The 26,904-nt window shown below is 46.7% G+C and overlaps 2 protein-coding genes across 5 annotated transcripts in view; both read right to left on the reverse strand.

Annotated features, from left to right (window-relative positions):
• Positions 1 to 12,008, reverse strand: part of LOC141106794 (uncharacterized) — a 29,075-nt gene extending 17,067 nt beyond the window's left edge. Inside the window, exons 1-9 of the mRNA XM_073597722.1 lie at positions 11,802 to 12,008; positions 7,192 to 7,371; positions 6,859 to 6,993; positions 6,649 to 6,772; positions 6,435 to 6,532; positions 6,127 to 6,345; positions 5,789 to 6,037; positions 5,573 to 5,708; positions 3,867 to 4,633 (exon numbers count right to left, since the gene is read on the reverse strand). Of these exons, the coding sequence (XP_073453823.1) occupies positions 3,867 to 4,633; positions 5,573 to 5,708; positions 5,789 to 6,037; positions 6,127 to 6,345; positions 6,435 to 6,532; positions 6,649 to 6,772; positions 6,859 to 6,993; positions 7,192 to 7,302 (1,839 nt within the window). The 5' untranslated portion in view covers positions 7,303 to 7,371; positions 11,802 to 12,008. The remainder of the gene's footprint in view (positions 1 to 3,866; positions 4,634 to 5,572; positions 5,709 to 5,788; positions 6,038 to 6,126; positions 6,346 to 6,434; positions 6,533 to 6,648; positions 6,773 to 6,858; positions 6,994 to 7,191; positions 7,372 to 11,801) is intronic.
• Positions 12,009 to 21,236: 9,228 nt separating this feature from the next.
• Positions 21,237 to 26,904, reverse strand: part of LOC141104765 (uncharacterized) — a 60,039-nt gene continuing 54,371 nt past the window's right edge. For all 4 annotated transcript variants that reach the window (XM_073594483.1, XM_073594482.1, XM_073594484.1 and 1 more), the window contains one exon: positions 21,237 to 25,610. In XM_073594483.1, coding sequence (XP_073450584.1) covers positions 23,866 to 25,610 — 1,745 coding nt within the window. In that variant the 3' untranslated portion in view covers positions 21,237 to 23,865. The remainder of the gene's footprint in view (positions 25,611 to 26,904) is intronic.

Below are 26,904 nucleotides of genomic sequence, written 5' to 3' on the forward strand. Positions count from 1 at the left end.
GTTTTTTTTAGGAAGGTATGTACAGCCCCTCCCCCTCACCAGCCATGATCTGCCCGCATTGCATAGAGAAGCGCAGAGAGCCAGCGATGACATCACCGGATCTATCATAAGCGATGGAAGGAACACAGACAGGATTTATTTCACACTTTTATTATTACAGAACCAGAGAGGACAAAAATACAAACCGGAAGGAACTGTAAACTTTTAGTACTATTTGTTCAAAAACACAGAAAAAAAAAATAAAATATCTAAAAATATTTAATAAATGACATCACCGGAGACGATCTCTGTGTTATGGAAATCCAACTTCTTAAACATTTCCCGCACTCTGAACAGGAAAAAACGGCTCCTCACCCCCCACATAGACCTCCAACATGGAGGAACGAGAAGCCTCACGAGAAGGACTTCTTCACCGCTAGGACCTCTCTGCTGTCTACAAAGTTCTGAACATTTCCCGCACTACGAGCGCCTGAAGAGGTTTTGTCCAGTGTGACTTCTTCTTCTAAAGGTTAGACCGCTTCTTCCACCCTGGATGCAGAAGAAAAAAAAAAAAAGAGAGACCCGACTCTACTCTGGATCGAGAGGAACACTTCCCGCACATTGGGGACACGGAGGAGAAGAACTCTCCTATAAAAAAAAGAAGAGCTTCTCTAATTTTGAATAAAACATTTCCCTCACTCCGAACAGAGGACCTCTCAACAACGAGTGGGGGGGAATAATGATTGGATCCCCTGAAGACCACTTACAAAGAAATGAAGGGTCTATCATAGGTGTATTTTATATGACAGAGGGAGAAAGTCAACCAAAAATCCAGAAAAAAAAAAAACCACACATACAAGTTATAAATGGAGTTGCAGTTCAGTGAGTAAAATAAGTATTTGATCCCCAAGCAAAACATGACTTAGTAGTTGGTGGAGGAACTTGGTGGACTTGTGTCTTTTTTCAACCTCACCTACTATGAAACCCTTGTCGGCAAGCACAGAGGTCAGACGTTTCTTGTAGTTGGTGACCAGGTTTGCACACATCTCAGGAGGGATTTTGGTCCACTCTTCTTCTACAGATCTTCTCTAAATCCTTAAGGTTACCTGGCAACTCAAAGTTTCAGTTTCCTCCATAAATTTTCTATCAGATTAAGGTCTGGAGACTGGATAGGCCACTCCATGACCTTAATGTGCTTCTTCTTGAGTCACTCCTTTGTTGCCTTGGTGGTATGTTTTGGGTCATTGTCATGCTGGAAGACCCATCCACGACCCATCTTCAGTGTTCTGGCTGAGGGAAGAAGGTTCTCCTCCAAGATTTTACAATACATGGCCCCCGTTCCATTGGCCCCTCAATGTGGCAAAATTGGTCTGTACTTTTAGCAGAGAAACAGCCCCAAAGCATCATGTTTCCACCTCCATCCTTGACTGTAGGGATGGTGTTTTTTAGGGTCATAAGCGGCATTGGTCTTCCTCTAAACAAGGCGAGTTGAGTTAATGCCAAAGAGCTTAATTTTGGTCTCGGAAGTTTGCCGATGAACATCTAAAATGATTCAGAGAAGGATTGGGAGAAGGTGCTGTGGTCAGACGAGAACCTAAATTAAGGTCTTTGGCATTAACTTGACTTGCCTTGTTTAGGGGAAGACAAATGCTGACAAGGCAAGTCGAGTTGATGCCAAGGAGCTCAATTTAGGTCTCGTCTGACCACAGCACCTTCTCCCAATCCTTCTCTGAATCATTTAGATGTTCGTTGGCAAATTTCCGAGACCAAAATTGAGCTCTTTGGCATTAACTCGACTTGCCTTGTTTAGAGGAAGACCAATGCCGACTATGACCCCAAGAACACTATCCCTACAGTCGAGCACGGAGGTGGAAACATGATGCTTTGGGGGTGTTTCTCTGCTAAAGGTACAGACCAACTTTGCCACATTGGAGGGGCCAATGGAACGTGTTTGGAGAAATAAAAATGCTGACTAACGCAATACACTGACATGGATTGAAATCCTGCAGCACCCACAAGGTCCCCCTCCTCAGGAAGGCACATGTACAGACCCGTCTGAAGTTTGCCAACGAACATCTAAATGATTCAGAGAAGGATTGGGAGAAGGTGCTGTGGTCAGACGAGACCTAAATTGAGCTCTTTGGCATCAACTCAACATGTTTGGAGAAAGAAAAAAAGCTATGACCCTAAGAACACCATCCCTACAGTCAAGCAGGGAGGTGGAAACATGATGCATTGGGGCCGTTTCTCTGCTAAAAAGGTACAGACCGACTTTGCCGTATTGAGGGACTAATGGAACGGGGCCATGTATTGTAAAATCTTGGAGGAGAACCTTCTTCTCTCAGCCAGAACACTGAAGATGGCTCGTGGATGGGTCTTCCAGTATGACAATGACCCAAAACATACCGCCGCCAAGGCAACAAAGTTGTGGCTCAAGAAGAATCACAATAAGGTCATGGAGTGGCCTATCCAGTCTCCAGACCTTAATCTGATAGAAAATTTATGGAGGAAACTGAAACTTTGAGTTGCCAGGTAACCTTAAGGATTTAGAGAAGATCTGTAGAAGAAGAGTGGACCAAAATCCCTCCCGAGATGTCTGCAAACCTGGTCACCAACTACAAGAAATGTCTGACCTCTGTGCTTGCCAACAAGGGTTTCATAGTTACATAGTAGGTGAGGTTGACAAAAGACAAGTCCACCAAGTTTCTCCACCAAGTACTAAGTCATGTTTTGCTTGGGAATCAAATACTTATTTACAGCCAGAACACTGAAGATGGGTCGTGGATGGGTTTTCCAGCATGACAATGACCCAAACTGAAACTTTGAGTTGCCAGGTAACCTTAAGGATTTAGAGAAGATCTGTAGAAGAGTGGACCAAAATCCCTCCTGAGATGTGTGAAAACCTGTTCACCAAATCTTGGAGGAGAACCTTCTTCTCTCAGCCAGAACACTGAAGATGGCTCGTGGATGGGTCTTCCAGCATGACAATGACCCAAAACATACCGCCAAGGCAACAAAGGAGTGGCTCAAGAAGAAGCACAATAAGGTCATGGAGTGGCCTAGACAGTCTCCAGACCTAAATCCGAAATTTATGGAGGGAGATGAAACTTTGAGTTGAGATCATTAAAGAAGAGTGGACCAAAAGCCCTCCTGAGATGTGTGAAAACCTGGTCACCGACTACAAGAAACGTCTAACCTCTGATTGCCAACAAGGGTTTCTCCACCAAGTACTAAAAAAAATGTAGTTTTTTCTGGATTTTTGGTTGATATTCTGTCTCCATCATATAAAATATACCAATGATAAAAAACGATAGACCCTTCATTTCTTTGTAAGTGGGCAAATTTACACAATCTGCAGTGGAGCAAATCATTATTTTCCCCACTGTAGGCCTTCAACTTGGCTATGAAGACCTGAACTTTCACGAAGAAGCATCTGCCACACTCCAAACAGAAAAAGGGGCTTCTCGCCGGGGTCAAATCTCTGGTGTCTATGAAGTTTTGAACATTTCCCGTACTATGAGCACGTGAAGGCTTTTTGTCCGTTGTGACTTCCCTGAGTTTAAACCACTTCTTGCACACTGGATGCAGAAAAGGACACTGCTACTCTGGTGCTATTTCCATGTGTAACACTTCCCTCACATTGAAAATGGATAAGAACTCTCATTTGTGTAAACTATCCTATAAAAGAACAGGTTCTCCTTTTTGAATTAAACATTTCCCACACAGAAAAACGTCTTCTCACCAACGTAGGCCTTCAACATGAGCCTGAACTTTCACGAGAAGCCTCTCCCACACTCCAAACAGGTAAAGTGGCTTTCTCAAACAACCCTTTTGAACTTTTCCCGCACTATATGCATGTAAAAGACTATTTGACTGGCGTGACCTCAGAAATTCAGGTTTTGGTTTGAAAGAAGTGCCGAGCGGGAGGACGAGCCCTTTTCCTTGTGGAGCTTCTGATGCCGGACAAGACAGAACTGCTGTTTGAAGCGTTTCCCGCACTCCGGGCAGGAAAACGGGCGCTCGTTCACATGTCCCCGCTCATGCAAGGTGAGCATATCTTTCCGCGTAAAACCTTTCCCGCACTGCTTGCAAGAGAAAGGGGTCTCGCCGGTGTGAACTCGGAGATGTCTCCTCAGATGAGCCTTCTGGACGAAGCGCTGACTGCACTCCGAGCAAGGAAATGGCCTGTCGCCGCTGTGAATTCTCAGATGCTGGACAAGGACTGATTTTTCCTTGAAGGATTTCCCGCACTCTAGACATGGATAGGGCCTCAGTTCGCTGTGATATCTTTGATGTCGAAGTAAATACGAGTTGGAGATAAAGCTTCTCCCGCACTCCAGGCACACAAATGGGCGTGGTCCGTCATGTATCCGCTTATGGATGGCAAGATACGCTTTTGTTGTAAAAGATTTATTACATTCAGGACAGGAAAACATCTTCTTGTTTCTTTGACGCGTAACGTTCTCCAGATTGTCAACGGAAGGTTCCTCAGGAACAGAGAGATCTGGTGACCTCATATCAGGGAGTACTTTGAGATGTCCAGTAACTGGGTCCATTCTCCGAGAGCGTTGGGTTGTGGCATTATCTTCTGTGTTATAGATTGGATGTGAGGGGAGATGTCTCTTCGAGGTAAACTGAATGTCATGACCATTTTCTGTAAAGAAAAATTGAATTAACGGTAGAGGTCATATGGTGTACAGTATCTCCTCCTCATTTGTTGGGAACATGACGTTACATTAAGGAATGGAGATGGACCTTTCATATGGTGTACAGTATCTCCTCCTCATTTGTTGGGAACATGACGTTATATTGAGGAACGGAAATGGACCTTTCATATGGTGTACAGTATCTCCTCCTCATTTGTCGGGAACATGACATTATATTGAGGAATGGAGATGGACCTTTCATATGGTGTACAGTATCTCCTCCTCATTTGTTGGGAACATGACATTATATTGAGGAATGGAGATGGACCTTTCATATGGTGTACAGTATCTCCTCCTCATTTGTTGGGAACATGACGTTATATTGAGGAATGGAGATGGACCTTTCATATGGTGTACAGTATCTTCTCCTCATTTGTTGGGAACATGACGTTATATTGAGGAATTGAGATAGACCTTTCATATGATGTACAGTATCTCCTCCTCATTTGTTGGGAACATGACATTATATTGAGGAATGGAGATGGACCTTTCATATGGTGTACAGTATCTTCTCCTCATTTGTTGGGAACATGACGTTATATTGAGGAATGGAGATGGACCTTTCATATGGTGTACAGTATCTCCTCCTCATTTGTTGGGAACATGACGTTATATTGAGGAATGGAGATGGACCTTTCATATGGTGTACAGTATCTTCTCCTCATTTGTTGGGAACATGACGTTATATTGAGGAATTGAGATGGACCTTTCATATGATGTACAGTATCTCCTCCTCATTTGTTGGGAACATGACGTTATATTGAGGAATGGAGATGGACCTTTCATATGATGTACAGTATCTCCTCCTCATTTGTTGGGAACATGACGTTATATTGAGGAGCGTTATACAACTGATCACTAGACCTTTTTATGCATGTATTACTCACCTGAGCTGATATCTAAGGAAGATTCCTTCTCTTTAATTTCTGCCAACTTCCCAACCTCCTCCATAGACTGCTGATCACCCCTCACAGGTTCCTCCTCCTCTTCCTCCTCTACTTTTATATCCAATTCGTCTTCCCACTAAAGCAACACAAATGTGACTAGAGGAAAATAGCAAGTACCAATAAACAAATACTACATATAATGAAAAAAGATCATACCTGGACAATCTTGAGTCCTAGATCCTCATCTACCTGATCATGGTGAGGGATGGTGTGACCTTCCTGTGTGGAATACTGAGGATGGGGACATCTCTCTGGTGGGCTTCTGTAGGTGGATGACTCCTCCATGGTGTTCTGGTACAGATCTTTGCGTCCTTTTGGAAACTCTGACTCCTCCATCACCCCATCCTCATCATCCTCTATTGTCTCTTCTTTACCCTCAACTTCAGGATCTCTCAGGTTTCCACTCTGAATATATAATAAAAATGACACCAATGGGAACAATGCAGATAATGTACAGATCCTAATGATACTATCAGTGATTGTTCATCATCTACCTGATCATGGTGAGGGATGGTGTGATCTTCCTCTATGGAATTCAGAGAGTACAGAGGACGGGGACATCTCTCTGGTGAGTTTCTGTTGCTGGATGACTCCACCATGGTGTCCTGGTACAGATCTTTGTGTCCTTTTGGAAACCCCTCCATCACCCCATCCTCATCATCCTCTATTATCTCTTCCTTATCCTTCACTTTAGAGTCCCTCAGGTTTCCACTCTGAATATGTAATAAAAATGACATCAATTGTAACAATGCAGATAATGTACAGATCCTAATGATATTATCAGTGATTGTTCCTCATCTACCTGATCATGCGGGGGGGTGGCGTGACCTTCCTGTGTGGAATCCCGGGAATACAGAGGACAGGGACATCTCTCTGGTGGGTTCCCATTACTGGATCCATCTGTAGGAAACACAAACACTGACTGAATACATTGTTTCTATGTATTTATCAGATGATGGGAGATCTAGGTGGACCCTCCGTACTGCTCTCTCCTTTACAATAAAGTCTCCTCTTACCCGGTGATGTGAGGGGCGGCTGATTGTCCATCATGACGTCCTTGTAGAGATCCTTGTGTCCTTCTAAATACTCCCACTCCTCCATGGAGAAATAGACAGTGACATCCTGACACCTTATAGGAACCTGACACACACAATGATACAGTCACCATCCAGACACATCCCTTGTCTGTTACTGGATAATGTCCCAGAATTCCCGGCACCGCTCACCTCTCCTGCCAGCAGCTCCATCATCTTCTTGGTGACTTCTAGAATCTTTCTGTGGATGTTTCTCTCAGGTTTCGGGGAATTAGGTGAAGCCACTGTGATGGTCATCTGATCTCCTGACTTCAGAGGACTAAATCTCTGTATTGGAAAACAAATAGGAATATCATGTTAGAATCCCAGAATCCTCCTCACCTCTCCGGTCAGGTCTGTTTTATTAATAGAGATAAGAGTGATGTCATGTGACCTCCCAGAATCCTCCTCACCTCTCCGGTCAGGTCTGTGTTTTATTAATAGAGATAAGAGTGATGTCATGTGACCTCCCAGAATCCTCCTCACCTCTCTGGTCAGAAGGTAGATGATCTCCAGGGTGAGGTTGAGTATCTTCTCAGTCATATTACCCCAGCTGTCCTTGTTAGGGCAACTTCCTGTGTCAGCAATGAGGGTCATCCTCTCAGAGTGTCTTCTCAGTCGCGTGACTCCGGTCCTCGTCAGTCCTCACTTACGTGGTCCTGTGATCTGTACATGTGAAGATGGACAGTAAACAACGATCAGATCTGTAGAATCTCGGATGCGAATATTCAGTCTGCTGCCATGTGGGTCATCCATTGTGGAGACAACCTCCTGGGACGTAACTATGGCCATCTACTGTCTCAGTACTACGACAAGTCCCATCACATCCAACGTATCTCCTGTATATATAGACCTACAGGACTCAGCATGTCATACTGACACATCTCCTCTCCCCGTACTACTACAAATCCCAGCATGCCCCAATGATGCATGTCTTGTCTCTGCACTACTACATATCCCAAAATAAATATACTACATTGTCATACAATTCTCAATTAAAGAACAGGTCCACTTTGGGACGAAGTCCACCTTTTGCCCCTGACCTGACCTAATCTCACCTCCATCCTTTACTTACAACAGTGTTTCTCAACTCCAGTCCTCAAGGCCCCCCAACAGGTCGTGTTTTCAGGACTTCCCTCAGATGAAACGGCTGTGGTAAATACCAAGGCTGGCCATACATGGTCGAATTTCGAAAGAATTTTCTTTTGAAAAATCAGAAAATTTGTGCGTTTTGTGATCCGATGGCGCCGCCATTGATTTTGAAATCCGGCCAACCAAGCCTTCAGTGTTGCTACAGAAAAGAATTTTCGTGGCCGGGAATCTTCTTTTCTTTCCGGGAACTTTCTTTTCTTGCACATGCGCATTTCTTTTTATCGATTACATTTCTCGCACGATTGTCCCCATCATCGATTAGAAAAATCGTTCACTTTTCAAAAAAAAAAAATACCGTAAACATGTCCGATTACTCAAATTTGATGGCCGCACGAAAATCGCCTGTTGCTGCAGCCCCACTAATGGTGCGAAATACGAACGAAAATCCTTATATAAGATTTTCGAAAAAAAAAAAAAAAAAAAAAAAAAATTTCGAAATTCGACCCCGTGTACGGCCTGCCTAAGGCTGTGAAACCGATCAAATCACCGGTGCAAAATAATGGAAGGACTGGAGTTGGGGGAAACACACTGGTTTACAGTACATTCAGCAGCAAACAGCTCCCACTTCTGGCCTTGCCTTTGCAGTACAGTTGTCACAGCGATCACAGGGGGGGGTGGTAAAAATACTCCTCACTGGTGTGTTTATACCACCCCCTCCCCCCCCCCAACTACATATGTAAAAACAAGGCCATCAAATGCTCCCCCATAAGCTGCACGGAGTACACGAGGCATGACCGCCCACTTCGCCACATCCTGCCAAACGTCACTCATTAACTGCTTGCCGATCGTCGCACACAGATATACGTCGGCAGAATGGCACAGGCAGGCAAATGGGCGTACAGGTACGTCCCTTTAAATTTGCCTCCTATCGGGCACACGCGCCCGCCACGGGAGCATGCCCGCGGGTTTCCCGGGAACTCAATGTTCGCCGGCAGCCTGCAATTGCGGTGTGGAGCGGAAGAACGGGGAGATGCCTATGTAAACAAGGCATTTCCCCGTTCTGCCTTGTGTCATGACAGAGATCTACTGCTCTCTGTCATCGGGAGCAGTGATCACTGTCATGTGACTAGTAGCCCCTCCCCCTCACAGTTAGAATCACTCCCTAAGACACACTTAACCCCTTGATCGCCCCCTAGTGTTTAACCCCCTTCCCTGCCAGTGTCATTTACACAGTTAGGCCTCATGCACACGAGATGCTGTTAAACGCACGTTCAGAGGCAGTTGGACACTTTTTTCAACTGCCCCTGAACTCATTCAATGTTATCCTATGTGTCCATGTACACATTCTCGTTTTTTGGCGTTTTTTAGGCAGTTGTGTTTAACCTCGTTTTTCCAGAAGCAAAAAAATGGGTTCGGACGCAAACGTTTTCCACGTTTCAGACGCCAAACGCGGGTAAACGCCAGTACCGCGTTTAGAAGTGTTTTTAAAGGAACCCTATTTTTTGGACCAGAAAATACAGAAATATCCCTGGGCCACTTAGTGCTAGGAACCCCAAATTTGGTATGCAAAACACAGTGGAACTAGCACTACAACATATCCAAATTTGGGGTTCCTAGAGCCAAGTGGCCCTGAGATACGGGGCCCCAAATTCGGGTCGCAAAATGTCAAGCACTTTTCTGCAGCAGAGAATGACATTTTGCGATCTTGGGGTCACTTGGAGCTAGGAACCCCACGTTTGGTGTGCAAACACAGTCGAACTAGCACTACAACATATCCAAATTTGGGGTTCCTAGCGCCAAGTGGCCCCCGAGATACGGGGCCCCAAATTTAGGTTGCAAAATGTCATTTTCTGATTTTGGGGCCTCATCTCTTGGGGTCACTTGGTGCTAGGAACCCCACATTTGGTGTGCAAACACAGTGGAACTAGCCCTACAACATATCCAAATTTGGGTTTCCTAGCACCAAATGGTCCCCGAGATACGGGGCCCCAAATTCGGGTTGCAAAATGTCAAGCACTTTTCTGCAGCAGAGAATGACATTTTGCGACCCAAATTTTGGGCCCTGTATCTTGGGGTCACTTGGAGCTAGGAACCCCACCTTTGGTATGCAAACACAGTCGAACTAGCACTACAACATATCTAAATTTGGGGTTCCTAGCGCCAAGTGGCCCCCTAGATACGGAGCCCCAAATTTGGGTCGCAAAATGTCATTTTCTCATTTTGGGGCCCCATATCTCGGGGTCACTTGGTGCTAGGAACCCCACATTTGGTGTGCAAACACAGTGGAACTAGCCCTACAACATATCCAAATTTGGGTTTCCTAGCATCAAGTGGCCCCCGAGATACGGGGCCCCAAAGTCGGGTCGCAAAATGTCAAGCACTTTTCTGCAGCAGAGAATGACATTTTGCGACCCGAATTTGGGGCCCCGTATCCCAGGTCCACTTGGTGCTAGGAAGGCAGCTTTGGATATGTTGTAGTGCTAGTTCCACTGTGTTTGCATACCAAATTTGGGGTTCCTAGCTCCAAGTGACCCTGAGATACTGGGCCCCAAATTCGGGTTGCAAAATGTAATTTTCTGCTGCAGAAGTGCTTGACATTTTGCAACCCGACTTTGGGGCCCTGTATCTCGGGGCCACTTGGTGCTAGGAACCCCAGCTGTGGATATGTTGTAGTGCTAGTTCCACTCTGTTTGCATACCATATTTGGGGTTCCTAGCACCAAGTCACCCTGAGATACTGGGCCCCAAATTTGGGTCGCAAAATGTCATTCTCTGCTCTGCAGACGCTTCTAGATGCAAACGCAGTAAAACGCGGCATGCAAATGCGGCAAAACGGGCGTTTCTAAATGCCGGTTTCAGCTTTTAAAAACGTGTTCAGCAGAGTTTGCACCGGCGTCTCATGTGCACGAAGCCTAATCAGTGCATTTTTATAGCACTGATCGCTGTATAAATGATGGTAACTGATAGTCATTTGGTGCTGAGGGACATTTTCCTCCAACCTTACTCGGTTGCGGTGAAGTAACAGTAGACTCCCCTCTATATACTGAAATCGACTATTAAACCGCGTCCGAGTAAGGGTGTCGGAAAATGTCCCTCGGCGCCAAATGACTACCAGTTTGGTGCTCAGCAGTGTAAGGTGTACCAAGATGGCCGTCGGTGCTTTCTGACTGCAGGCTTGCCGCTGCTTTTCAAATGCAACATCAAAACAGTGTCCACAGATGTAAAAATACTGTATTTGAAAAGCAGCGGCAAGCCTGCAGTCAGAAAGTGCCGACGGCCATCTTGGTACACCTTACACTGCTTAGCACCAAACTGATGGAAAATGTCCCTCAGCGCCAAATGACCGACACCCTTACTCGGTCGCGGTGAAATAGTCTATTTCGGTATATAAGGGGAGTCTACTGCTAACATAAGTGTGAAATTCAAGACTTGCCTGGGTGTAACAAGATGTCCGCTGCTGCCTTTGTGTTCTGTCAGATTAGGAAACCATAGTGGCCATGTTGGAGGGCATGCGCAGTAAGCATTTTTGGTCGGAACGTCACCTCCTTTACATTTTCTTATGGGTTGTCTTTTTTTTTTTGTTTTTTTTTTTTAAAGCCAATTTTGAAAAAAAACAAAAAAACTATATTTTTTACATTCTGCTATAAAACACATCCAAAAAAAAAAAAAAAAAAAGTAAAAAAAAAAACAAAAACATATTTCTTCATCAATAGTCCAATGTGTATTCTTCTACATATTTTTGGTAAAAAAAAAAAATCCCAATAAGTGTATATTGATTGGGATAGATAAAAAAGTTTGCTGTGCAACAGTAAAGTGGTCGGGTTTGGCTTGAAAAAAAAAGTGGCAACCCGAACTTCTACTTTAATTGTTGGTTTATTACTTTCCTTTTACTTTATTATATGGTGCATCTGCTGGAGATAAAAGACGTCACACTGACTATGGAGGAAGAGGACGGAACATGACGGGGGGGTTACTGGGTGTAAATATAAAATAAGATCTTATTACCTCCTCTGATGCCAGGTCCAGCAATGTCTCCTCTCTACTTCCTCCCAAATCACCTCTAGCTTCCTGTCTGTAGCTGACATCACTTCCTGTCTACCATAGAGACTTCCTGTCCATATTTCCATAGAGACCTACTCTCTGCACCTGACATCACTTCCTGTCTATGCGTAGAGACTTAAACCTCGTGCACACGATCGGATTTTCAGCCAGGAATTGTGTGATGACAGACTGTTAGTACGCTCCACCAGACAATTGTTGTCCAACTTAAAATGTTTGATGGCAGGCTAGTAAATTTTTGGCGGACAGCGGTCTGTTATCGTATTTTTGTATCGTGTGTACACAAGTCCATCACACATAAGTCCAAAAGTACAAACACGCATGCTCGGAATGAACGCTCACCAAACACAAGATTAGCAGAAAGTGCCCAAAGGGTGGCGCTCAAGAGCTGAAATTCCACGTTCGTGTTTGTTGGCCCACAATTGTGCGCCGTTCGTATCCAAGACAATTTCCCGACACGCGCCCTTTGGACAAAAGTCTGACGCTCTGTTGGCCAACAATCCGATCGTGTGTACGAGGCTTTATTCTGACATCACTTCCTGTCTATGCGTAGAGACTTAAGCCTCGTACGCACAATCGGATCGTTGGCCAACAGAGCGCCAGACTTTTGACCGAAGGGCATGTGCCGGGAACTTGTCTTGGATACTAACGGTGCACAAAATGTCGGCCAACAAACACGAATGTAGTTGTGTTCACATTGAGGCGCTCAAAAACTGAACATAAAACGTTGGGTATTTTTGCGGCGCTTTAGCGCCGTTTTTTGCAGCATTAGTGGTGTGCCTTTTTTTTTTTTTTAAAGGGGTTGTAAAGGTAATTTTTTTTTTTTTTTTAAATAACAAACATGTTATACTTACCTTCACTGTGCAGCTCGTTCTGCACAGAGTGGCCCCGAACCTGGTCTTCTGGGGTCCCTCAGTGGCTGTTTCAGCTCCTCCCCGCAAGAACTAACCACCTTAATGCGAGCTCCCTCGCATGGTGGTTAGTTATTGCGGGCGCGCTCCCGTGATACAGCCGGCGGCTATAGCCGCTCGCTGTATCACTCGGCCCCGCCCCCCGGCGCGCCGTGTCATTGGATGTGATTGACAGCAGCGCGAGCCAATGGCTGCGCTGCTTTCAATCCATCCACTGCAGCCAATCGGAGACCAGGATGAGCAGCAATAGAGATGTCGGGAGCGAGCGGCTGAGTTTCGAGGTGTCAGGTAAGTAAAACGGGGGGGGCTGGGGGCGGCGGTATTGTCAAAAGTTTTTTCACCTTTACAACCCCTTTAAGGTCATGTAACCTTAACCACTTCTGGACCGCCGCACGCCAATATACGTCCTAACTTTGAAGAGGAATACATAGTTGCCAACAGTCCCGATTTTCCAGGGACAATCCTGATTTTGGGACTCTCGTCCCGATCGGAGGCTGTTCCAAATCGGGATTTGCCCAGGGAAATCGGGAATGTTTGCATTTTACATGTTTTTGGCAAGCAGGCTTCAGTAAAATGGCAGCCGGTCCCGCTGCTGCCGTTAGAACGCTCCCCCCTTATGTTCAGTAAAGAGGGGAAGGGGGTTCGATCCGTGCAGCCAATGAATCGGCCTCTCCTCAAGCAAGGATCGGCCCCTCCCCTCTCCACTGAACACTCGGCGCCGGCGGCCACTGTAATGGACATGTGCTGAGGCCTGGGGGGCGTTATGGGAGGGGGGGGGTCTGCTGAGGGCGTCTTCACTGATGGAGGGGAGTCTGCACTGAGGGGGTCTGCATTGATGGAGGGGGTCTGCACTGATGGTGTCTGCATTGATGGAGGGGGGTCTGCACTGATGGAGGGGGGTCTGCACTGATGGAGGGGGGTCTGCACTGATGGAGGGGGGTCTGCACTGATGGAGGGGGGTCTGCACTGATGGAGGGGGGTCTGCACTGAGGGAGGGGGGTCTGCACTGAGGGAGGGGGGTCTGCACTGAGGGGGTCCATACTGACTCTGCTGGGGGCACCTGATGCGAGGACGGACTCTGCCGGGGGCACCTGATGCAAGGACGGACTCTGCCGGGGGCACCTGATGCCAGGACGGACTCTGCCGGGGGCACCTGATGCCAGGACGGACTCTGCCGGGGGGCACCTGATGCCAGGACGGACTCTGCCGGGGGGCACCTGATGCCAGGACGGACTCTGCCGGGGGGCACCTGATGCCAGGACGGACTCTGCCGGGGGGCACCTGATGCAAGGACGGACTCTGCCGGGGGGCACCTGATGCAAGGACGGACTCTGCCGGGGGGCACCTGATGCAAGGACGGACTCTGCTGGGGGGCACCTGATGCAAGGACGGACTCTGCTGGGGGCACCTGATGCAAGGACGGACTCTGCTGTGGGCACCTGATGCAAGGACGGACTCTGCTGTGGGCACCTGATGCAAGGACGGACTCTACTGGTGGCAGGCGACATGGCTAGTGATACGCTCTGGAATCCCACTAATTCGGCATTATGGTTAGTTGAATGATTTAATTTTATATTACAATGTAATAAAAGGAATAATGCGCTTCAATCATCCTGACACCATAACAACCATGGTGCCGGGATGATTGAAGCGTTAACACCAGATGTTTGGAGTATCTTTATCTGCTGATTGTTAAACTTTCTAGAATACACATATTTCTATTGTGTAGGATCTGAGGCTGCTGTCCCTTCATTCCTCTCTCCCCCTTTCCCTCTCTATCCTTCATTCATCTCAGACTCTAGCCACACCCCCTTTGAGTCACGGCCATTTAAGCCACGCCCACTATTTCCCGTAAACCACGCCCATTTTTCGCCGTGGTGCTCTTCGCGTGCCACAGTTTTATTTTTTTATTGCTAAGTCACGCCAACAAACACATGCCCCACCCCCTAATTATTATACGGCCCCGCCTACAGCCAAAAAAGTGTCCCACATATTTTTTTTTGCAATGTTGGCAACTATGGGAATATCGTTATGGCAGCAGCTAGCTGCCATAACCCTGGTATCCTCTTTTTCGGCCAGTGGTCTGGTTTCCGATAATAGTGGTCTCTGCGGCACATTCGCCGCAAGATCACTTTTATCGGCTGTGGGAGGACACCCCCCCGCCACGCTCTGGTGCCCTCCGCCGCTTAACGGAGCCGTCGGCAGCGGTGGAGGCGATCAGATCCTCTCACGTCAGTGACATGGAGATGAGTGAGGAGAAGATGGTCCCCACCCGTCTCCATATCATTTCAGGGCGGAAGCGACGTCAAAACTTCACTTCCGCCCATAGCTCTTAAAGGGCCATTTAAAAAAAAAAAAAATTTTAAGTGACAAATTGTGAAAAAGTGAAAAATGTGAGGTCTTTTTGACCCCAGATCTCATATTGAAGAGGTCCTGTCATGCTTTTTTTCTATTACAAGGGATGTTTACATTCCTTGTAATAGGAATAAAAGTGACAAAAAAGAACAGTGTAAAAATAAAAAGGTAAAATAAGAAAAAAAAAAAAAATTTTTCTAAACGCGCCCCGTCGAGCTCGTGCGCAGAAGCGAACGCATACGTAAGTCGCGCCCACATATGAGAGCGGTGTTCAAACCGCACATGTGAGATATCGCCGCGATCGGTAGAGTGAGAGCAATAATTCTAGCCCTCCTCTGTAACTCAAAACATGCAACCTGTAGAATTTTTTAAACATCGCCTATGGAGATTTTTAAGGGTCAAAGTTTGTCGCCACTCCACGAGCGGGCGCAATTTTGAAGCGTGACATGTTGGGTATCAATTTACTCGGCGTAACATTATCTTTCCCCATTTTAAAAAAAAAAAATTGGGCTAACTTTACTGTTGTCTTATTTTTTTAATTTAAAAAAAAAGTGTATTTTTTGCGAAAAAAAGTGCGCTTGTAAGACCGCTGCGCAACTACGGTGTGACAGAAAGTATTGCAACGACCGCCATTTTATTCTCTAGGGTGTTAGAAAAAAAAAAATTTATAATGTTTGGGGTTTCTAAGTAATTTTCTAGCAAAAAAAAAAAAACTGTTTTTAACCTGTAAACAAATCTCAAAAAGAGGCTCGGTCCTTAATGCCGCGTACACACGAGTGGAAAATCCGACCGTGTGTGGGCTTCACCGGACCTTCAGCTGACTTTTCCGGTCGAAAATCTGACGGACTTTAGATTTTTTTCAAATCTTTACGTCGGAACTCCGCCGGACCCAGTTCCTATCGAAAAGTCCGCTCGTCTGTATGCTAGTCCGGCGGACGAAAACCGACGCTAGGGCAGCTATTGGCTACTGGCTATCAACTTCCTTATTTTAGTCCGGTGTACGTCATCACGTACCAATCCGTCGGACTTTGGTGTGATCGTGTGTAGGCAAGTCCGTTCGTTTGGAAAGTCCGTCGGATAGATCGCCCGGTCGAAAAGTCCTCCTGTGTGTATGCTGCATAAGTGGTTTTTTCCCCTTTCATTTCAATGGACGGGGCATTTTTTGAGGCCCCGAAGACGTTCCTTGTAGGACTTTTCGCACCGCCCCCCCAGTGTGAAAGCATCCATTGAAATGAATGGGTAGCCAGTTTTCAGGCGTTATTTTTTAGCGCAAAAGCACCTGAAAAAAGAGCTTCAGTGTGAAAGAGGTCTTACAGATCAGATATAGATAACCAACCACAAAGCTTTTTTTTTTTTTTTTTTGACCTCCAAAATTGTTTTGTAATGTTCACCTGAACCATCTCCACCAAAAACTCTTCTCAAAATATCAACCAAACCGTCCTCTCTGCTTCTCTCAAGACGTCCTGCTCTCTCTCGCTCCCGTGTCACCTTCTTTCCATGTCCAGGACTTCTCCAGAGCCTCTCCCATCCTTTGGAACTCCCTTCCCCCCAACTTGGCCGGCTATCTCCTACCCTGTCCACCTTCAGCTGATCTCTGAAAACCCATCTTTTCAGGGAAGCCGATCCTGCCTCTACCTAATACTTAAAAAGGAAGTAAAGTTCTGCTTTTTTTTTTTTTTTTTACCCAACCTGAAAAGTAAAGCCATAATGTGCTAGTATGCGATGTGAAACTTACCTGCAAAATGAAGCCCTCGTTGTCACCGCTGGAGGACGCATTCATCTTCGCCCGTCTTCCTTCCGGGTCCTTGGACCTCGGCTGTGTGACTGGCTGGAGCCGGTCACGGCACAGTAGGGTTGTCACCTCATCCCTTTAAACCCGAACACATATTAATTACACAGGTTCTGGGGCTGATTAGGTGGTAATTAAACTCACTTGGTGCCTTATCTGCATCTGATCAGCCTCAGAACCCCTGTAATTCACATGTGTTCGGGTTTAAAGGGATGAGGTGGCAGCCCTACGGCACAGAGCTCTGAAGAAACGTCACGGGCGGGCGTTTCCTTCAGAGCGCGTGTGCTGATGACGTCATCGGCCAGCATATGCAGTAGATATCTCCTAAACTGCGCATATTTAGGAGCTATGTACCAGTACCTTTAGGTAAGCCTTATTATAGGCTTACCTATAGGCAGGGCTTTTTTTCAGTGGGAACGTGGGGGAACGCAGTTCCGGCACCTTCAGCGTGGAATGGATGTAATGGCAAAGGGTACTGGGAGTGTGCTGGAGGGTCTATTGATGCTGGCTGCAGAGGGATCTATGGTCGCTGGGGGATCTATTGTGGTGTGGGGTGTCTAGTGTTGCTGGGGAGGTTTATTGTTGCTGGTGGAGAATCTATTGTTGCTGGAGGGGGGGGGGGGTTCATTGTTGCTGGGCTGGATCTACTGTTGAGGAAGGTCTATTGTTACTGGCTGCTGGGAGATCTGTTGTTGCTAGAGTTTGTGGCGGCTCTATTGTTGCTGGGAGGCACTATTGTTGCTGGGGGGAACTATTGTTGCTGGGGGGAACTATTGTTGCTGGGGGGGGAACTATTGTTGCTGGGGGGGTCTATTTTTGATGGGGGGGGGTCTATTGTTGGCTGCAGGGGATCTATTTTATTGCTTTTTTTATAATCAGTATCAAATTCCATACAAATTACTTGGTTCTGTCCCCCACACCCTTACCTTGTGCTGCTGCTGGGAAAGAAGCCTGGAAGCAGAAAGTGCCAGGTCTGGTGGAGGACCAGAGGAGGAGGACTGGAATCAGCTGAATGCTGAGACCAGGGAAGGGGGTGCTGTGGCCACAGGATCTGTAGGAAGAGTTCTGTCTTCCTCTCTGCTGCCAACCACTGCGACAAGGTGGGGGGCGGAGATGGCTGGGGTGCCGCAGCTGCAGGTATGGTTGCCACCTCATCCCTTTAAACCCAAACACATATGAATTACTCAGGTTCTGTGGCTGATTAAGGTGGTAATTAAACTCACTTGGTGCCTTATCTGCATTTAATTAGCCTCAGAACCTGTGGATTTATTATGTGTTTGGGTTTCAAGGGATGAGGTGGCAACCCCTTGTAGGAGAGGTGCAAGGGCCACATATAATGGCCTGGCAGGCCGCATTTGGCCCCTGGGCTCTGTGTTTGACACCTGTGCTTTAGATTGTAAGCTCTGACGACAAGGGTCCTCCTAACTCTCTTGTCTTGAATTGTATTGGCACTAATATGAATCCTGAATAATAATAATAATAATGCAATATTTTACCTGAGTGTAGAAGAACTGAGGGATCTGGCTGGCTTAGCTGACCACTAATCGCACTCCATTTGGTGGCTGAGTTGTACATTTTCTCTTGAACCAGGAAAGATATTGTAGGGACCACGCCTTAAAGTGGTACTAAAAGCCAAACTTTTTCCCTTCATTTTGGAAAGAACGAGAGGGCTTTAACCCGTTTTTTTTTTTTTCTTTTTTTTGCCATCTGTGTCCCATTGGTGAGATTTCCTTTCACTTCCTGTCCCATAGCCAAAACAGGAAGTGAGAGAAAATCTTTCCAAAGTGAGGGAAATCGCTGGTAGTGCTCTCCATTGGAAGATTTCCCCTCGATTCCTGTTCTGGTGACAACCCAAACAGGGACAGCAATAAAAAAAAATCTGACAGGGGTTCTACTCCCTCTCTACTTTATCTAAAACGTTAAAAAGTTTTGCCTTCAGTTATTCTTTAAGCTGGAGTGTCGCGAGTTTTATATTATGTACTTGGTAGATTTCTCCTTAGACATGGATAAGGGAGTTTGGGGTGGAGGAACTTGACTGGCCTGCACCTCAACCTGATAGAACACCTTTGGGATACATTAGAGGGGAGACTGTGAGCCAGGCCTTCTCATCCACATCAGTAACTGACCTCACAAATGGGCTTCTGGAAGAATGGTCAAACATTTCCATAGACACGCTCCTAAACCTTGTGGGCAGCCTTCCCAGAAGAGTTGAAGCTGTTATAGCTGCAAAGGGTGGGCCAACTCAATATTGAACCCTACGGACTAAGACTGGGATGCCATTAAAGTTCATGTGTGTGTAAAGGCAGGTGTCCCAATACTTTTGACAATATAGTGTATTTGGAGAAACCTTTCAGAAGGGTTCTTCTAGGCCTTGCCCAAGAAGACACCTGGGCTAAAGGCTCAGGGAGCTTCAGCTACCCTGTTGGAGGGTATATGCAGAAGGAACAGATATATGGAAGTTGGCTTCAAAAAAGTCTTTTGTGTTCAAGAGTTTCATGGAAGAGCATAGGAGAAGCTGCTGCTTATAAAAGATCTCACTGCCCATCAGTTAAGGTACATGTGAGTGCTCACATTGGGTCAAGAGCCTAGAATCTACTTAGAGAAAGAGGATGACCTATAGACCTTCAACAGCGGACAGTGACTGCTCTCATAGAGTCATTGCTAACCTCTTGGCTGCTCTTAAAAGGTCAACAACTCCATTAATTGCTAAAAGAAGATCCGCGCTATCTTGTCCACTTTTGAGGAATCTTATACCCCTAACCCTCTCTGGAGTTTGTCCACCATAGCCAATGACTGACAGTTTTGTTTCGGGGGTGTGGGCTACAGGAAGGCAATACATATTTGGAGCAACCTTCCAGAAGGGTCTTCCTCTTCTCTTCTAGGCCTTGTGGGCTCAGGGAATTTCAGCTGCCTGGGTGGAGCATCTTCAGACAAGTGGTCTGCGCTCAAGAGGTTCATGGAAGAGCGTAAGAGAAGCAGTTGCTGACATTGCAAAAAAATGCCATTACTCGTTTTTTAGGGTACCTGTGACTGCTGACATAGGGTCAAGAGCCTAGAATCTACTTGGTGAACCAGGAAGATCTATTGACCTTAAACAACAGCTGGTGATTGCTACCATACAGTCATTGCAATCTTCTTGGCTGCTCTTCAAAGGCCAATAACTACAATACTTGCTAGTAGAAGACCTGAGCTATCATGTCCATTTTTGAGTAAACTTTTACCCCTAACCCTCTCTCTAGAGTTTATTGAGCAAATAAACCATGAAGGCCCCCCTGGCCCCCAGCCAGGCCCTTCCCACTGATTCCGGGGCCCTTTACTCCCATCGTGGGACCCTTTATTATGGTCCCCCAGCGGGCCCCCTTCTTGATGTCTTGGGATCCCTCCACAGTGGCGGAATACCAGGGCCTGGTCGTGACCTTTGAGACCCTGGTAGTTCCGTCACTGGTGTCAGTAGATTTTTTATTTTTTACCATTTTTTTAATTTATTCATTTACAATTTTATTTTTTATTATTTAAAAAAAAAAAAATTCTAAGACCCCCGTATGGGGGTCTTTGGTGAAATATCAGGGATCTAAACAGACCTCTGATGTTTTACCTTTGAGACAGAGAAAGGAGATTGAGGACACCTCGACCTCCATCTCTGCAGCTTTAGTATCACAGAATGAATGAACAGGAATATCTCTGTACAGAGGCCTCCCATTCATTCATAAACTGAAGCATAGTAAACAGTTGACTATGCCTCAGCTATGAATGAAAAAAAAAAACGAGTTAGTGATCGTTACCGATCACTGATTCTCTCCATCCTGACAGTGTTCCCCACAGCGGGAGGTGGGAGGGGAGTTCTCCGGGGGGGGGGGGGGGGGCTACAAGGGATCACAGAAGGGCCTGGGGCAGCAGGACAGGGATAGAGAGGCAGCGGGATTGGCACCCACTAAATGTCTGCAGGAGGGAGAGAAGAAGTGGGCTAAATAGAGGGATCGGTTCCTCTACATGTCACCACCCCTCCTGTCCTGGGGGGGCGCATGGGCCCCCTGGAGCATGGGGACGGGTCGCCATCGCGACTCCTGCGACCCCTGTATGTACGCCCCTGATTTTGCCCTAAGTGTTAAAAGCTGATGCCAAACCAATTTGGAAGTCATCCTACACTGCTCAGAGAGGTGTGCTAATATCTGAAATAATTACGTTTACAACCGTTTTATTATAGTATTTTCCATAGGTATGAGAATACATCTTTGTAGAACGGTTCAAGTAGCATATGAAGCCTCCAAACGATCCAGCATGCAGAGAACTGAGAATTAAAATTCCGGCAAAATGAAAACAACTTCATTCTCTTGTTTGTCTTGCCTGACCATACAATTTATTGTGAAGATGTACAGGCATGCACAGATAGACACCAAAGAAGAAACCTTGACACGTTTCCCAATAAGCACGCAATTGGAAGGAACTGAGAAGCCGTTGGGACAGCTGGAGAGGTCATATTTGTGTTCTTTTTCTTCCATGTAACTACCATCTCATCGATAACTAGATCTATGGATGGAGTGAGAAGGGTAAGAACCCTCTCCAGTATAGAGATTCTCACTGACCAGGACAAAAACTGAGGAACATCCCGACCATTGATAGGTGTCACCAAACCTGGAGGAGTGGAGTCTGCCCAATGACAACTGGAAGATTTAATCGCCTTTCACTTTCTGCTGCCTCCCCAGGTCAGGAAGGGTGGTACAATTTCCCTAACAGGGTACGAACCTCTTAACCTGACCCTCTTTTTAGAGGAAAATCCCAACCATTGATAGGCTTTACCAAACCTGGAGGAGTGGAGTCTTCTCAATGACAACTGGAAGATTTAGGAACATTTCCTGTCACTTACTGATGCGTCCCCAGGGCAGGAAGGGTGGTAAAATTTCCCTCAAAAGGATAGAAGTTCTGACCCTCTTTATCCAAAACTAAAAACAGGCCACAATTTCTGAAGTGCTGCTTCAGGCGCCCTCCTGTGCTGGTCACAAGCAAAGTCCTGGCCATTATGTCCCATGTTCTCTGCCATAGATTAGCACGATGATACTACCTCTGTGGATAAGCCTGTGGGAGGGTGAAATGCGCCAGTCAAGCTGAAGCCGGTCTTCCACATTTGAAGACTGGGCTGGTTATTGGTGCGGGGCTCCTTACCTCTCCCAATAGACTGTTTCAGTGGGATGGGCAAGCCTTGGTGGATGCCGGCACCCAAAAGCACTGAAGTCACCAATTAGAACTCAGATACTACCTCTTTGACTAAGTTTGTGGGAGGGTGAAATGCGTCAGTCCTCTGATACTACCTCTGTGACTAAGCCCGTAGGTGGGTGAAATGCATCAGCGAGGCGTGGCTTGGGAAGAGACAAGCTGAAGCTGATCTCCCATATATGGTGACTGGGCTGATTATTGTTGTGCGGTTCCCTAATTCTTCCAATAGACTGATTCATTGGGCTGGGTGAGCCCTTCTGGAGGCCGGCACCTGACAGCACTGAAGTCACCAATTAGAACTCTGATACTACCTCTATGACTAAGTTTGTGGGAGGGTGAAATGCGTCAGTATTCTGATACTACATCTGTAACTAAGCCTGTGGGAGGGTAAAATGCATCAATATCTGATACTACCTCTGCTACTAAGCACATGGGAGGGTGAAATGCATCAGTTTCTGATACTACCTCTGTGACTAAGCCCGTGGGAGGGTGTAATGCTTCAGTACTCTGATACTACCTCTGTGACAGGCAATGGGAGGGTGAAATGTGTCAGCCAGCGTGGCTTGGGAGGAGACAAGCTGAAGTCGATCTCCCATATATAGTGACTGGGCTGATTATTGGTGTGCGGCTCCATACCTCTTCTGATACACTGCTTCAGTGGGCTGGGTGAGCCCTGTTGGATACCGGAACCCGACAACACTGAAGTCCCCAATTAGAACTCTGATACTAGCTCCTGTGACTAAGCCCATGGGAGGGTCAGCCTCTGATACTACCTGTGACTAAACCCGTGGGAGGGTGAAATGCATCAGTGTCTGATACTACCTCTGTGACTAAGCACGTGGGAGGGTGAAATGCATCAGCCTCTGATACTATCTCTGTGACTAAGCCCGTGGGAGAGGGAAATGTGTCAGCCAGCGTGGCTTGAGAGGAGATAAGCTGAAGTCGATCTCCCATATATAGTGACTGGGCTGATTATTGGTGTGCGGCTCCATACCTCTTCCGATAGACTGTTTCAGTGGGCTGGGCGAGCCCTGCTGGATACTGGATACTGGAACCCGACAACACTGAAGTCGCCAATTAGAACTCTGATACTACCTCCTGTGACTAAGCCCGTGGGAGGGTGAAATGCATCAGCTTCTGATACTACCTCTGTGACTAAGTCTGTGGGAGAGTGAAATGCGTCAGCCTCTGATACTACCTCGGTGACTAAGCCCGTGGGAGGGTGAAATGCATCAGCCTCTGATACTACCTCTGTGACTAAGTCTGTGGGAGGGTGAAATGCATCAGCATCTGATACTACCTCTGTGACTAAGTCTGTGAGAGGGTGAAATGCGTCAGTTTTTGATACTATCTCTGTGACTAAGCCCGTGGGAGGGTGAAATGTGTCAGCCTCTGATACTACCTCTGTGACTAAGCCTGTGGGAGGGTGAAATACATCAGTATCTGATACTACCTCTGTGACTAAGCCCGTGAGAGGGTGAAATGCGTCAGTATCTGATACTATCTCTGTGACTAAGCCCGTGGGAGGGTGAAATGTGTCAGCCTCTGATACTACCTCTGTGACTAAGCCTGTGGGAGGGTGAAATACATCAGTATCTGATACTACCTCTGTGACTAAGCCCGTGGAAGGGTGAAATGCGTCAGTGGGCGTGGCATAGGAGGAGACAAGCTGAAGCTGATCTTCCAGATTTGATGGTTGGGCTGATTATTGGTGTTTTTGTCAGATTTTTTTTTTAAAGGCTTCTCACGTTGAGTATGGAAAAGAATGTCCGCATGTCAGACTTCTCTGGTGTTTAAGGAGGTGTGCCTTCTGACTGAAACACTTCCCGCACTTTGAACACGAATACGGCCGCACTCCAGTGTGAATTCTCTCATGGCGCAAGAGACCGGCTTTCAGCATAAAACACTTCCCGCACTCCGCACATGAAAAAGGAAGCTCGCCCGAGTGGCTTTTCTGGTGCCGTAGAAGGCCCGCCTTCTGAGGGAAACATTTCCCGCACTCTGAACACGAAAACGGGCGTTCGCCTGTGTGGATCCTCTGGTGTCTATGAAGATCTCCTTTCTGAGTGAAGCACTTCCCGCAGTCCGAACACGAGAAAGGACGCTCGCCGGTGTGTTTTCTCTGGTGCCTTAGGAGGTCTCCCTTCCACACGTAACATTTCCCGCACTCTAAACAGGGATAGCTGTGCCCAGTCGTGTGAGACTGTTGGTGCCTGAGGAGCTGCCTTTTCAGGCTGAAACATTTCCCGCACTCCAGGCATGAAAAGGGACGCTGGCCCCCGTGAGTCTTTTGGTGTAGGACCAGAACCGCCTTCTGAGTGAAGCGCTTCCCGCACTCTGGGCAGGAAAAAGGCTTTCCGCCGGTGTGGAGCTTCATGTGGTCATTGAGGCTCCCTTTTTGTGAAAACTGTTTCCCGCACTCGGAACACGCGAACGGCTTCTCGCCGGTGTGGACCCTCTGGTGTCTGATAAGCAGCCATTTCTTGATGAAGGACTTGTCGCACTCCAAACAGGAAAAGAGCTCCTCGCCGGTGTGACCCCTCCAATGTATCTGAAGTTCGGATTTTGTTTGGAAGGATTTCCCGCACTCCGTACACAACAATGGACTCCCCTTGGCGGGAAGTTTCCGTCGGGTATCGCGACCTTCTTCGGCGTTTTTCCTGTACTCGGCGCACCTGCCGTTGTAGGCCCGCTGATGTTTGACCAGCGAATTCTTCTGTACGAAGTCCTTCCCGCAGTCCGCACAGGCGTGCAGCATCTCCCGCGTGTGCGTTCTCCGGTGAAACAGGAGGTGGTGTTTGCGACCGAAACACTTCCCGCACTCGAAACACGAAAAGGGAGTCTCGCCCGTGTGGACCCTGTGGTGCGATTTCAGGTGAGTGATCTGCCTGAAGCGTTTTCCGCACTCCGAGCAGCAGTAGGGCCTCTCGTCGGTGTGTTTTCTCAGGTGGCGCACCAGGTGCGACTTGTGCCGGAAGGCTTTCCCGCACTCCGAGCACAGATAGGGCCTCGCCCCGGTGTGATACGACTGATGACGCGAAAGTTCCGACCTCCATTTAAAACGCTTCCCGCACTCCGCGCATGAAAACGGAGCCTCGCCGCTGTGTAACGTCTCGTGAGCTGCAAGGTGGGAACTTGTGGTGAAAGATTTTTCACACTGAGGGCAAGCGAATGTTCTAACTCTTGGTGTGATGGCATCTGACTTATCAGAAGAGGATCCTTTTGGCTCCAACGAATTGCAATCTGGTGATGTATTCTCACAATTCTGACCTTGTGGGTAAATATTAGAGGTCATAGTGTGTGGTTCATCAGAAGAGTCCTTAGGATTCATGGGATCCATCGATCTCTCAGTTTGGTAAGGTCCTTCAGTTATACTTTGCCCAAGAGAGAATACTCCTGAAGAGTGAAGTATGATGCCATTATCTTCTTCATCTTTATCTGCCAACAAAATAGGATGCTCCTCCGAGGCATTCTGGACATGGTAGACATCTGTTTTAAAGAGAAATTTGTATTAAAATGACCAAAAATTCAATTTTTTCTAGCTGTCAGGAGTCATGCATGCTTATTTGGTAGTGCTGAAGAATGGAGATGGACCTTTCATATGGTGTACAGTATCTCCTCCTCATTTGTTGGGAACATGACTTCATATTGAGGAATGGAGATGGACCTTTCATATGGTGTACAGTATCTCCTCCTCATTGGTTGGGAACATGACGTTATATTGAGGAATGGAGATGGACCTTTCATATGGTGTACAGTATCTCCTCCTCAATTGTTGGGAGCATGACTTCATATTGAGGAACTGAGATGGACCTTTCATATGGTGTACAGTATCTCCTCTTTATTTGTTGGGAAGATGACGTTATATTGAGGAATGGAGATGGACCTTTCATATGGTGTACAGTATCTCCTCCTCATTTGTTGGGAACTTGATGTTATATTTAGGAATGGAGATGGACCTTTCATATGGTGTACAGTATCTCCTCCTCATTTGTTGGGAACATGACGTTATATTGAGGAATGGAGATGGACCTTTCATATGCTGTATAGCAGGGATCTGCAATTAGCGGACCTCCAGCTGTTGCAAAACCACAAGTCCCATCATGCCTCTGCCTCTGGGTGTCATGCTTGTGGCTGTCAGAGTCTTGCTATGCCTCATGGGAGTTGTAGTTCTGCAACAGCTGGAGATCCGCTAATTGCATATCCCTGGTGTATAGTATCTTCTCCTCATTTGTTGGGAACATGACGTTATATTGAGGAATGGTGATGGACCTTTCATATGGTGTACAGTATCTCCCCCTCATTTGTTGGGAACATGACGTTATATTGAGGAATGGAGATGGACCTTTCATATGGTGTACAGTATCTCCTCCTCATTTGTTGGGAACATGATGTTATATTGAGGAATGGAGATGGACCTTTCATATGGTGTACAGTATCTTCTCCTCATTTGTTTGGAACATGACGTTATATTGAGGAATGGAGATGGACCTTTAATATGATGCCCAGTATCTCCTCATTTGTTGGAAACATGACATTATATAGAGGAATGGAGATGGATCTTTCATATGGTGTACGGTATCTCCTCATTTGTTGGTAACATGACATTATATAGAGGAATGGAGATGGATCTTTCATATGGTGTACAGTATCTCCTCCTCATTTGTTGGGAACATGATGTTATATTGAGGAATGGAGATGGACCTTTCATATGGTGTATAGCAGGGATATGAAATTAGCGGACCTCTAGCTGTTGCAAAACTACAAGTCCCATCATGCCTCT

The sequence above is a fragment of the Aquarana catesbeiana genome, linkage group LG08, assembly GCF_042186555.1.
Source record: "Aquarana catesbeiana isolate 2022-GZ linkage group LG08, ASM4218655v1, whole genome shotgun sequence".
Lineage (NCBI taxonomy): Eukaryota > Metazoa > Chordata > Amphibia > Anura > Ranidae > Aquarana > Aquarana catesbeiana.